We start from the raw sequence: 12,534 nt of genomic DNA on the forward strand, positions 1-12,534 counted from the left end.
TCCACAAGGGGATGCACAAGCTGAACGTTTTAATCGCACATTGTTGGGTATGCTGAGGACACTGAGTGCCAAAGAGAAACTGAAGTGGAGACAACATGTGTCCATGCTAGTTCACGCTTACAACTGTACCCGGAATGACAGCACTGGATTCAGACCGTACCAGCTAATGTTCAGCCGGGATGCCCGGCTACACATAGACTTGAGCTTTGGGGTATCCTTTGATGGGGCAGGGGTAGAAAACTACCGCAAGTATGTAAGGGACCTTCAAGACCAATTATCCCAAGCCTTCCAATTATGGCAAGCCTCTGCAGAACTTAATGCGCAGCAAAACAAGAAGAGGTATGATGATAAGGTCCGGTTCCACAACCTGCAACCCGGGGATCAGGTGCTCATTAGGAGTTTAGGGAAGAGAGGGAGAAAAGCTGGGTGACCGCTGGGAATCGCAGCCGTATCTGATTGAGCGACAATTGACAGGTTTGCCTGTGTTCAGACTTAGAATGGAAGGACCCCGAGGGAGGTGAAGACCCTCCATAGGAATCATCTCCTGCTCCTAGGGAATGGTGTGGAAATGGATCGAACTGTTGCCGAAGTTACTTCTTCCCCCAGCAAGAGGAGCACCAGAAGTCATCAACAGGAGTCCGTCCATGGAGAAATCCTACAACTGCCAGGCCCAAGTACTGTACCGTCTGTAGCCCCCAAGTCAAGAGAGAAGAGAAATGCGGAGGATAGGGAGCCTCCAACCCCTGAAATGGCCCAAAGGCCCTCAGACATTTCGACTAGTCCAGAGGAAGAGGAAGGGGATGAGAGTGCTGAAGGTTTAATCATAGGCTACTGGTATGGAAGTGAGGATACAACTCCAGGTTCCACAGATCTTTCTGGGACTAGAAGAGAGGTATCAGGTTTTGGTGAATCCAACACTTTCTTCCCAACACAAGAGGTAAGCATGCCAAGGCCAGGCTCTGTGACCAGGAACGGACCGCCGGCATCCATAGACTCTCCAGAAGCAGCGTCTGAGGCTCATTTAAAGGTCATTAATGAGCTTCGGCGATCTGAACGAGAGGTCAAGCCAATCAGAATATTGAGCTACGATGCTCCTGGAGCCCAAACTGAAATTATCAGATGGAGATTGCCTGTACACACTGTTACATGTACAGATACTTATACTAATAAACCAATGGGTTATGCTAAACAATGGTGGACTGTGCCATTATTATGGATTGAAAAATGTCATATTTTATTGAATGCCTTTGTTCTCAGGTGACCCCACTGACCTATTTCATTATTTATTTACCAACTGTGAATGCACTTGATCTCAGGTGATCCCACTGATCTATTTATTTAATTATTTATTTACCAATGGTGAATGCATTTGTTCTCAGGTGATCACACTGATCCATTTAATGATATATTTACCAAAGGTGAATGTACTGGTTCTCAGGTGTTCGCACAGGACCTGTTTCAATATTATGGTAACTAAAGTGAAATTATTCATAACGTAAGGTGAAGGAAAAAATTACTTTAAAGTTTTGTTTCTTGCAAGTACTAGCAGAGAGCACCTCCACTGGGAGCACAGTGAGGTAATATTACTCAAGTGTAGTGAGGATTGGTTTGACAGATTTCAATTATATAAACAAAAGCGGGTCACGCTGGTTATAAGAAATAAGGCTGTGTCTGTTTAATCAGGGGCACTAATATAGCTGTATGTCATCTGGGCTCTGATAAAGGTCCATCATTCGTCCCCCTGGGTTTTCATATGCTGGTGCACATGTGTGCAGTAAGGTGTTAGACCCCTATTGTCAGGACCGGCGGGTGGAATTGCTGGCGGCATTAATCTATTCAGGGTAGCGCTCTACTCCTCAACTAACATGGCGGCCTGCACTATAACCTCCGGCTCCACCCCTTCTGCCGGTGCGTTGTATCTGTTTTCCTCTTGCTACTTCGCTCGTACTCCTGTGCCATTACTTGCGCATTTTCTTGTGATTACTCCCGTTCTCTGTATCCCGGGCCTCCGGGATCCATCTCATCCTGTATCTGTGTTTTCTGTCCTTTCTTACTTGTACGGTATCCTGCCGTTATACCGCTGCCCAGTTTCTGTTTGCCTTCTCTCGCTATCTACGCTTTCGTCCTCCTTGCTTGCATTCACGGCGCCTTGCCAGATAAACCCTGCCGCTTTAATTTTACACGCGAGCGGCAGTGTTTCTTTTTTGTACGCGAGCAGCTCTCGCAACATCCATTTCCATACTTACTTGCGCCCGGCGCCTGTCCGTTCCTACTTCACTTTAGCTTCCAATTCTTTCGGTGTTTTGGGTTTCTTTACCACAGGTTATTTTTCTATTACATTTCCTGTCAGCTCCAGTGCCTTTTCCCCTGAATTTCTGTTCATACTATCCTTTCCGATTCCTTCATCACTATTGAGCCCTTCTCATCTTGCAGTACTCTAATCATTGCTGGACATTGGTCTTTGGAAGCAACTTTTCATTACCTCCGCAACACACCAGAACCAGGGTTTTTTCTGCCTTCCGGCTTTTTTCCTGGGTCGAGGCTGGCCGACCCTGGGGTTCTCCTTGGGCAGTTTCTCATCTCTGTCACGGTGGCCTCTGGAGGGGCCAGACCTTATTTACACGAAAGAAAAGGTCGGAAACTAAAGGACAACCAACCCAAGGAAAGGAAGAAGGACAATAAGAAGCCTGAAGCTGCACTTAAGGATCGCACCTCCGAGGATTCAGGTGAGGAGAAGGGGGAGTTTGAACCTGATCCTGACAGCATACAACACCCAACTCACCCTATGGGCCTCATTACGACCCTGGCGGTAAGGGGTTTACGCCAGCGTTAGCTGCGCCGACCCCTTACCGCCAATTACGAGGTCCCTTAGCGCCATGGCGCTTTTAACACCTGCTTTTAGCAGGTGTTAAAATCCATGGCGCTAAGGGACCATGGAGTTAATTACGCCACCGTAATTTACGGTGGCGTAATTAACGCCTTCCCCACTCCCATTATGCCCTATGGGGCAAAAATGGGAATGGGGAAGGGTAAATGGGGATTGGGGACTTACCGCCCCCGCCAACCTCGGAATGGGGCGGTAAGTCCGCCAACCACCATGGCGTAAACATAGTTTACGCCATGGTGGTAAAGTCACGGCCCAGGCGGTAACTTACCGCCTGGGTCGTAATGAGGCCCTATGGCTTCGTTGGAGCAATACCAAGAACTGGTTGCTGCGATGCAGAATTTAACCGTGGAGGTTCAAGCCCTGAGAACAGAGAATATTGCACTCCGACAACAGGTAGTTCTACGTCGGGATGATCATGGCGACTTGCCAACTATGCCACTCTCCTTCGGAAAGTACAACGGGTACCCTGGAGGCCTTAAGGACTTTCTAGATGCATGTAAGGTGTACTTTGCCTTCAGGACCCATGCTTATGATACGGCCAGATCAAGGGTCGGTTTCATCATCGCTAACCTTTTCGGAAACGCATTATCCTGGGTCACACCGTTAGTTACTAATGATGACCTGTCCCTAAATGATTATGACCGTTTTGTTGAGCTGTTCAAGGAAAGGTTTGACAGACCTGAGGTTTTCTACTCCACCTAGGAAGCCATTCTGGATGTTTGTCAGGGAAACTCTGATCTTCAAACCTTTGTTTCCCACTTCCAGAGACTAGCAGCCCAACAGACCATTTTCAGACGAGGTCTTCATGACGAAATTAAGGATGAGCTTGCTAGAGTAGCCAGACCAGCTTCCTTCCGAGATTTGGTAACATTGTCTCTCCAGATAGAATTCCGTCTACAGGAAAGGCGACAAGAAAGAAGACGACCCAGAGGAACTCCTCAGACTATAAGTCTCCCTTCCCCTTCTCCTCAAGCAAGACCCTCAGCCTTAGCAGAAGAACCCATGCAGATAGGAGCCACTCGAGGTCCTCTGACTCCAGAAGAGCGAAGAAGGCGACGGGACACAGGAATGTGTATGTACTGTGGTTCTTCCAAACACTTACTGAGAGACTGCCCAGAGGTACCCCCTAGGCGGAAGAAAAACTTCAGCCCCCGCTCTGCTGCAAGGGAAGTGTCGGGGGACTTGACAAATACCCTTGCAACAACTCAAGAACCTTAGACAACACGGAAGAAAACAGTCTGATGGTGTTCAAAGTCAAACTGTGGCTGTCTGACTCTGCTCCCACCGAGGTATTAGCCATGTTGGACTGCGGAGCAGCGGGCAATTTCATGGACCTTAGATGGGCCACGGAACACCAGGTGGCTACCAGACTCAAGTCAGCTCCTATACCAGTAGAAGGGGTAGACGGCAGGCCTTTATCATCTGGACCCATTACCTCAGAGACTTTCCCGCTGAAGATGGAGATGGGCCACCATGAAGAGATTATGGTATTTGATCAGATCAGAGCAGCTCATTTTCCTGTGGTTATAGGGATCCCGTGGTTAAGAAAACATAACCCGCACATCAACTGGACAGACAACAAGGTGAGCTTTGATTCGCTGTTTTGTAAGACCAACTGTATGGACCTCTCCACTACCCAAACCACCAATGCTAGATCGGAAGAAGGAAGACCAGTCCACAATTCCATGATCATTTGTATTGTCCCTCTTCAATATCAGGCATTTTCGGAAGTGTTCCTGGATGGTATACCCAAGATGCTGCCTCCGCATAGGGCAGAGGACTGCGGCATCGACTTGATACCAGAAGCCGTAGTTCCCTTCGGACGCATGTATCCTTTATCGCTTCTGGAACGGAATGCCCTTCGGGACTACTTGAATGCAAATCTACAGAATGGCCTTATCCGAGAATCAAAGTCTTCCTGTGGAGCTTCGTTATTTTTTATCCCAAAAAAGGATTCAGCAGAGTTACGTCCATGTATAGACTATCGAGGCTTGAATAAAGTTACCATCCATGACAGATATCCCATGCCACTGATACGGGATATATTTGAAGCCGTACAAGGAGCGGTCTACTTCATGAAGCTCGACCTAAGAGGTGCCTATCACCTATTGCGTATAAGACAAGGAGACGAGTGGAAGACGGCATTCCGCACCCCATTTGGTCTATATGAATATAGAGTGATGCCATTTGGCCTTGTAAATGCTCCAGCAGTATTCCAAAGATACATGGATAAGGTGTTTTCCGATATGTTGTTCATAACGGTGGTGGTTTACCTTGATGACATCTTGATATTTTCCAAGACGCTTTTAGAGCACAGAAGACTCGTCGTGCAGGTGTTGCAGCGCCTTAAATCCCATCAGCTGCTGATCAAACCGGAAAAGTGTCAATTTGAAGCTACATCAGTATCCTACTTAGGATTCATCCTATCTAAGGAGGGTATAGAGATGGATCCGATCAAGATCAAGGCTATCAGAAGCTGGAAGGAACCTACCAATATAAGGGAGCTACAGAGTTTCCTGGGTTTAGCAAACTTTTATCTAAGATTTATACCCAATTTTTCTAATACTGTGCTTCCACTTACTTCCCTGTTGAAGAAGGGTGTAAGGTTTGTCTTTGATGGGGAACCCAGAAGAGCCTTTATAACCCTCAAGGAATGCTTTTCTAAGGCACCCATACTAGTCCAGCCGGATCCGACTAAACCATACATTTTGGAAACAGATGCTTCCTTAGGTGCAGTCGGGGCTATCCTACTACAGAAGTCAGAGGACGAGGTGGAACATCCTGTGGCCTATTATTCCAAGACCCTTACTACTAGTGAGCGCAACTATTCATTACTTGAAAGGGAACTTTTGGCAATCAAGTTGGCATGTCAAGAGTGGTGTCATCTATTGCAAGGGGCCGCTCACAGCTTTGACATCAGAACAGACCATCGTAACCTTCGGGTCTTACAACAAATGGAATGCACTAATGCAAGGCACACCAGGTGGGCCTATTTTATCCTGCAATATGACTTTAACATCACCTACATTCCGGGTACAGAAAATATGAAGGCAGATGCCTTGTCTCGCAGTCTAGGGGAAAGCTCCGGAACCTACATGGGACACGATTTGGTCTTCCCAGGGCTCAGGATTGTTGCATCCACTCTCTCCTTTCTTCAAGATTTGATACCTCAATATCAAACAGGCTTAGATCTCCCTTCCTCTATCATCCAAGGCAAGGATGGGTTATATTATCATGGAGATGCTTTGTTCATTCCCACCAAAAGACTTCAGACTCTATGTTAGGACACTTACCTGGCCTTCTCCCCGCATCCGTTCCCGGACGGGGCGGTTCTACCCCTGTTACCAGCTTGGGAAGCGTGGCTGTGGGCAGCGGGTCGGCGCTCGCTTGCGTGCGCGAGCCCCGCGGGTAACCAGGAACGGGCAGGCAAGCTTGTGTTCCAAGCCTCGTTCCGGTGCCCGCTCGGCCATCGCGCATGCGCTGTCCCTCTAGCGGTCCACGCCTCGCTTTCGTGCTGGACGCTGTAAATAGCGTCCAGTCCTCTTCTGTTCGCGTCTTAACGCGGTTTGTCCCCACTTACCGTTGCTTGGTGCCTCGCATCAGGTCCCTGCTCCTTGGTTCCTGTTTCCTTGTCCCGACTACGGGCTGCCTTACTCCTGCTACCCGCCAGTTCCTCTCCCTTCCCTGGGTCCAATTCCTTTGGGATTAGCTCCCTTGGCTCCGTGGCTCTTAGGAGGTGGGGGGGGAGGATTCCCTTCTTGGCCTTCTCCCTCTCTTTGGGTCTCCCTGTTCCTGGGTCCATTCTCTCTTCCTGACCTCCTCGTTTGCCTTGAACTTCTTGTCACTTTGGCTCTGGGTGCCAGCCCTCCGGATTATCAACTGCCTTGGTGGATCGTGCTGAAGACCTCTCGTCCTCCAGTTGTGGCTTTCTACCGGACCGCACCAGCTCAACCAAGTCACCTCCCTGTCAGTGCTTGCACTGTCCCGACGTCACTGTAATCCACAGGGAGGTGAGCCAGTGGCGTTGGGAGGTGATTCCCATCCATCCCTGTTCCATTAGGGTTGGGTCGGGGTCGCTTCCTAGCGTTGCGATATCTGCATTCGGTTTGGAAACTACCAGTCTGGCGTCACCAGTGAGACCAGCAACTGAAATCCCAGGTACGCAGCGCTCCAGAGACGCACAGCTTAACAGATTAAGACGCCTAACAACCAGCTGTGGTTCTGTAATGGAAGACTCCGAAAAATTGAGGAATGAGATCAGGGCCCTACGCGCCGAGATGACCGTACTGCATCAGGAAAATGTGGCCTTACGTCAGCTGGTAGCTCAAGGGACTCACCCCGGTACCTCTGCAGAGTCTGTGATGTCTCAGACCACCCCGATAAAGTTCAACGGAGACCCCAGACGGGTAGCTGAATTCTGCAATCATTATAGGATACATTTTTTGTGCCGTCCCACACATTTCAACCAAGATAAGGCTAAGATTGGGTATGTTTTGGGGAATCTCACCGGAAACGCATTGGCCTGGGCCACTCCTTTGGTGGCTGCCGAGAGTCCAGTCCTGGAAGACTTTGTGGCCTTTGAGAAGGCTTTTCTGGAAGTATTCCGGTCTCCCAACCTTGCCGCTGCTGTGCAAAATCAGCTCATGGACTTGAAGCAAGGATCCAGTGATATAATCGCCTACATCAGCCGTTTTCGTCAGCTGGCCACCGATTCACTATGGCCTGAGATTACCCAAAAGACCCTTTTTCGTAGGGGGTTGAGAGATGAATATAAGGATGAACTCCTCCATATACCAGAACCCGAAACCCTACAAGCATTACAAGAACAAGTGATGCGGATTGATCACAGGTTATCGGAGAGAAGGGGTGAGAGGCGCCGTTTAGAAAGGACGGTTTCAAGATTCGTCCCAGTACCAACCAAAGCATCAACCTCGTCTGAACCAAACCCCGAACCTATGCAACTAGGAGCGGTTAGAGGCCCCCTATCTGATGCCGAGAAGAAACGTAGGCGTGACCTACGGTTGTGCCTGTACTGTGGGGCCTCTGGTCATTATCTCAGTGCTTGCCCATCAAGGCCGCTCCGAAGGTCGGAAAACTGAATGGCCTGTCGTCCAGGGGTAAGGCGACGATGGGCCCCTCTCCTTCTACAGTCCTTCCCGATACGGTACTGGTTCAGCAACCCATGCAATCAGTCGTGCTTATGGTCTTAACGCTCCGGGTCTCTTGGTCAGGAAGAGAACCCATAGGGGTGCTTGGATTATTGGATTGCGGTGCCTCTGGAAATTATATGGACGCAGATTTTGCCATCAGGAATGGTATCACTTTGATCGAAAAGAACTGCGCTTCAGTGGTGGAAGTTATTGACAGTACCCCGTTGTCTTCGGGTCCAGTCCATCAACATTCCGAGTCACTAGGATTATGGATTGAAGAACATCATGAACAGATCTTTTTGGATATCATCAAGACTCCCTCTTATCCGATCATCTTAGGGCTGCCGTGGTTGTTACATCATAACCCCAACATCAACTGGCAGACTCGGACCTTGGTTTTCAGCTCTGAGCGTTGTGTGCAGGACTGTTGCCATGTCGGTTCTTCTCCAACACAATCATCAGTCGCCACCCAGACTGAAGGGGTTGGTGTGCCACGCTTACTCTCTGTTTCTTCTGTTCCTTCTGTATATGCTGGCTTTCATGAGGTTTTCTCTGATCCTAAGGACATACCCTTACCACCTCATAGACCTTTCGATTGTGCCATCAACCTGTTGCCAGACGCTGTGATTCCACACGGCAAGGTGTACTCCTTGACCGCTCAAGAAAGGGAGGTCTTGCAGGAGTATCTCGATGAATGTCTTCAGAAAGGGTATATTGCCCCTTCTAATTCCCCGGCAGGATTCCCACTGTTCTTCGTAAAGAAAAAGGAGGGCACCCTGCGCCCATGTGTTGATTATCGCCAACTAAACGACATTACACGAAAGGACAGATACCCGCTTCCCTTGATTCGATCCATCCTGGAATCTTTACGTGAGTCAAGGATGTTTCCAAGTTTGACCTCCGTGGAGCCTACCATTTGGTACGAATAAAGGCCGGGGACGAGTGGAAGACGGCCTTCAAGACCCCAAGCGGGCACTACGAAGACAGAGTTATGCCTTTCGGGCTATGTAATGCCCCTGCTGTCTTCCAGCGTTAAATGGATCACATATTCTCTGACTTAATCGGGACCTCAGTCTGGGTTTACTTGGATGACATATTAGTGTTTTCAAGAAATCTCGAAGAGCACATTGTCCAAGTAAAGGAGGTACTCCGGCGGCTACATGTGAATAACCTTTACACTAAGCTTGAGAAATGTCATTTTCATCAGGACCATATCGAATTTCTTGGGTATGTGATCAGTGCGTCGGGTATACACATGGATCCAGCCAAGGTTCGTGCTATCCTAGGATGGAAGGTTCCCAGCGACAGGAATTCCCTTCAACGATTTCTTGGTTTCATTAATTTCTATCGGAGATTCATTCCGTCTTTCTCACTGCTGTCTGCACCTTTAACCTGTTTGACCAGCAGTAGGAGATCCTTTGTTTGGGGGCACGATGCTACCGCCTCTTTTGAGCAACTAAGGAAGGCCTTTAGCTCCGCGCCTATCTTACACCATCCCCAAGAAGACCAGCCGTTCATCGTGGAAGCCGACTCTTCGGATTTTGCTGTGGGAGCCGTTCTGCTTCAGATGGATCCGAGCGTTGGAATGGAGTTTCCTGTGGCCTACTATTCCAGAAAACTCACGGCTAGTGAACGGAACTACCCCATTATCGAAAAGGAACTACTGGCCATCAAAACCGCCTTTGAGGAATGGCGCCATCACCTTCTTGGAGGACGTTTTCCAGTTGAGGTATGCACTGACCATCGAAACCTGCAATTTCTACGTTCCTTACAGTGTCGGACCTCCCGCCAAGCACGATGGGCCTTTTTCTTCTCACAGTATGATTTCCGTATCACCTATGTACCCAGTAACCGTAACGTGAAGGCGGATGCTCTTTCCCGTTCTTTGGCTGCTGATGTGCAACATGAGGGACGGGACCTGCCTGTAATCTCTCCCAAGCATTTCCTATTGGCCGTGCCGTCGTTCCTGCAGAGGGTGGTACAAGCTACTTCGTCGGACTCTTCTCGGGATACATTGGTAAGATGTCGCCAGCTTAGGGAGAAGGACGGATTGCTCTTTTTCCAGAACAAGTTGTACCTACCCACGGATGAGCTTCGCAAGACAATCCTACAGAGTTTTCACGATTCCAAGATTGGGGGTCACCGTGGTATACGGTCTACGCAGGAGCTCATTTCCCGGCATTTTTGGTGGCCTAAATGGACCTTGCAAGTCAGACGATATGTGGAATGCTGTCCCATCTGTGCCCAGGTCAAGGTTCCGCGCCTGAAGGCTGTGGGTCTTTTACATCCTGTGGAAACACCACCTTTTCCTTGGCATACAATTGCCACTGATTTCATTGTCGACCTTCCGCCCTCCGAAGGACATACCTGCATCATGGTCGTCATTGACTGTTTCACCAAGATGGCCCACTTCATACCCTTCCCTGGACTTCCCACTGCTGCCCTAGTGGCGTGTGCCTTTTTACACGGTGTATATCGCCTGCACGGATTGCCTGTTAAGATTATCTCCGACCGTGGTTCCCAGTTCGTCTCTTCCTTTTGGGGTCGATTGTGCCAGCATCTGGGCATCCAGAGGGCTCTCAGTTCTGGATACCATCCCCAGACCAACGGACTGACAGAAAGGACGAACCAAATGTTGGAGCAGTACCTCCGTTGTTTTGCCAATGCCTCCCAGACTAATTGGATGTCGCATCTCGACATGGCCGAAGTTGCGTATAACAATGCGGTTCATTCTGCAACTGGACTAAGTCCTTTTTTTTGTACTTTTGGCCTTCATCCCAGACTGCTGCCTTTCACTCCAGTACTACCAAGTAATGTTCCTTCAGCGGATCACCTTGTTACCGAGATCCAGGATCTACAGCGTCGAGCGGCTGGTACCCTGGCCAAGGCACGTGAGGCCATGAAGAGACAGGCCGATAAACGCCGGAGCCCTGAGCCACCGTTCCGGGTGGGTGATCTTGTGTGGTTGTCCTCCAGACATTTGCCCGCACGTAACATACCCTTGAAACTAGCCCCCAGGTATTTGGGTCCCTTTCCGATTGTCAGGAGGATTTCTTCAGTGGCTTTTGAACTCAAGTTGCCTGACTCCTGGAGGGTCCATCCTGTTTTTCATGTGTCTCTTTTGAAAGCTTATCTTTCTGATCTCTTCCATCGTGCCTGCCCCCGGCCCGCTGCTATTGATGTGGGTGGTCTCCCTGAATTTGAGGTGCAGGAGATTTGCGATTCCCGTCTCTTCAGGGGTAAATTGCAGTATTTGATTGACTGGAAGGGCTATCCTGCCAGTGATCGCACTTGGGAATCTGTTGGGAGCGTTCACGCCCCTCGTTTGGTTAGGGAGTTCTATGCCCGTTTTCTTTGGAAGCCAGGTTCTTCCGGCCTTTCCGGAGGGGGGTATGGTGTTAGGACACTTACCTGGCCTTCTCCCCGCATCCGTTCCCGGACGTGGCGGTTCTACCCCTGTTACCAGCTTGGGAAGCGTGGCTGTGGGCAGCGGGTCGGCGCTCGCTTGCGTGCGCGAGCCCCGCGGGTAACCAGGAACGGGCAGGCAAGCTTGTGTTCCAAGCCTCGTTCCGGTGCCCGCTCGGCCATCGCGCATGCGCTGTCCCGCTAGCGGTCCACGCCTCGCTTTCGCGCTGGACGCTGTAAATAGCGTCCAGCCCTCTTCTGTTCGCGTCTTAACGCGGTTTGTCCCCACTTACCGTTGCTTGGTGCCTCGCATCAGGTCCCTGCTCCTTGGTTCCTGTTTCCTTGTCCCGACTACGGGCTGCCTTACTCCTGCTACCCGCCAGTTCCTCTCCCTTCCCTGGGTCCAATTCCTTTGGGATTAGCTCCCTTGGCTCCGTGGCTCTTAGGAGGTGGGGGGGGAGGATTCCCTTCTTGGCCTTCTCCCTCTCTTTGGGTCTCCCTGTTCCTGGGTCCATTCTCTCTTCCTGACCTCCTCGTTTGCCTTGAACTTCTTGCCACTTTGGCTCTGGGTGCCAGCCCTCCGGATTATCAACTGCCTTGGTGGATCGTGCTGAAGACCTCTCGTCCTCCAGTTGTGGCTTTCTACCGGACCGCACCAGCTCAACCAAGTCACCTCCCTGTCAGTGCTTGCACTGTCCCGACGTCACTGTAATCCACAGGGAGGTGAGCCAGTGGCGTTGGAAGGTGATTCCCATCCATCCCTGTTCCATTAGGGTTGGGTCGGGGTCGCTTCCTAGCGTTGCGATATCTACATTCGGTTTGGAAACTACCAGTCTGGCGTCACCAGTGAGACCAGCAACTGAAATCCCAGGTACGCAGCGCTCCAGAGACGCACAGCTTAACACTCTAGTCCTGTCCTGGTGCCACGACTCCCCTTTAACAGGACACCCAGGAGTCAGGAAGTCTTACAACCTGCTATGCAGGGGCTTTTGGTGGCCTGCCCTTCGGAACCATGTTTGGCGGTATGTTTCTACCTGTTCGGTTTGTGCCTCCAACAAACATCGAACGGGAAGACCGCTAGGACTACTACAG

General features: G+C 50.2%; 1 protein-coding gene across 1 annotated transcript; it reads left to right on the forward strand.

Annotated features, from left to right (window-relative positions):
- The first annotated feature begins 3,178 nt into the window (after nucleotides 1–3,178).
- On the forward strand, nucleotides 3,179–3,589 carry LOC138561245 (protein LDOC1-like). Its single transcript, XM_069642758.1, has one exon. The coding sequence runs from the start codon at nucleotides 3,179–3,181 to the stop codon at nucleotides 3,587–3,589; it is 411 nt and encodes a 136-aa protein (XP_069498859.1).
- Nucleotides 3,590–12,534: the final 8,945 nt, after the last annotated feature.

The sequence above is a fragment of the Ambystoma mexicanum genome, chromosome 1q, assembly GCF_040938575.1.
Source record: "Ambystoma mexicanum isolate Mex_15411 chromosome 1q, UKY_AmexF1_1, whole genome shotgun sequence".
Taxonomy (NCBI): Eukaryota; Metazoa; Chordata; class Amphibia; order Caudata; family Ambystomatidae; genus Ambystoma; species Ambystoma mexicanum.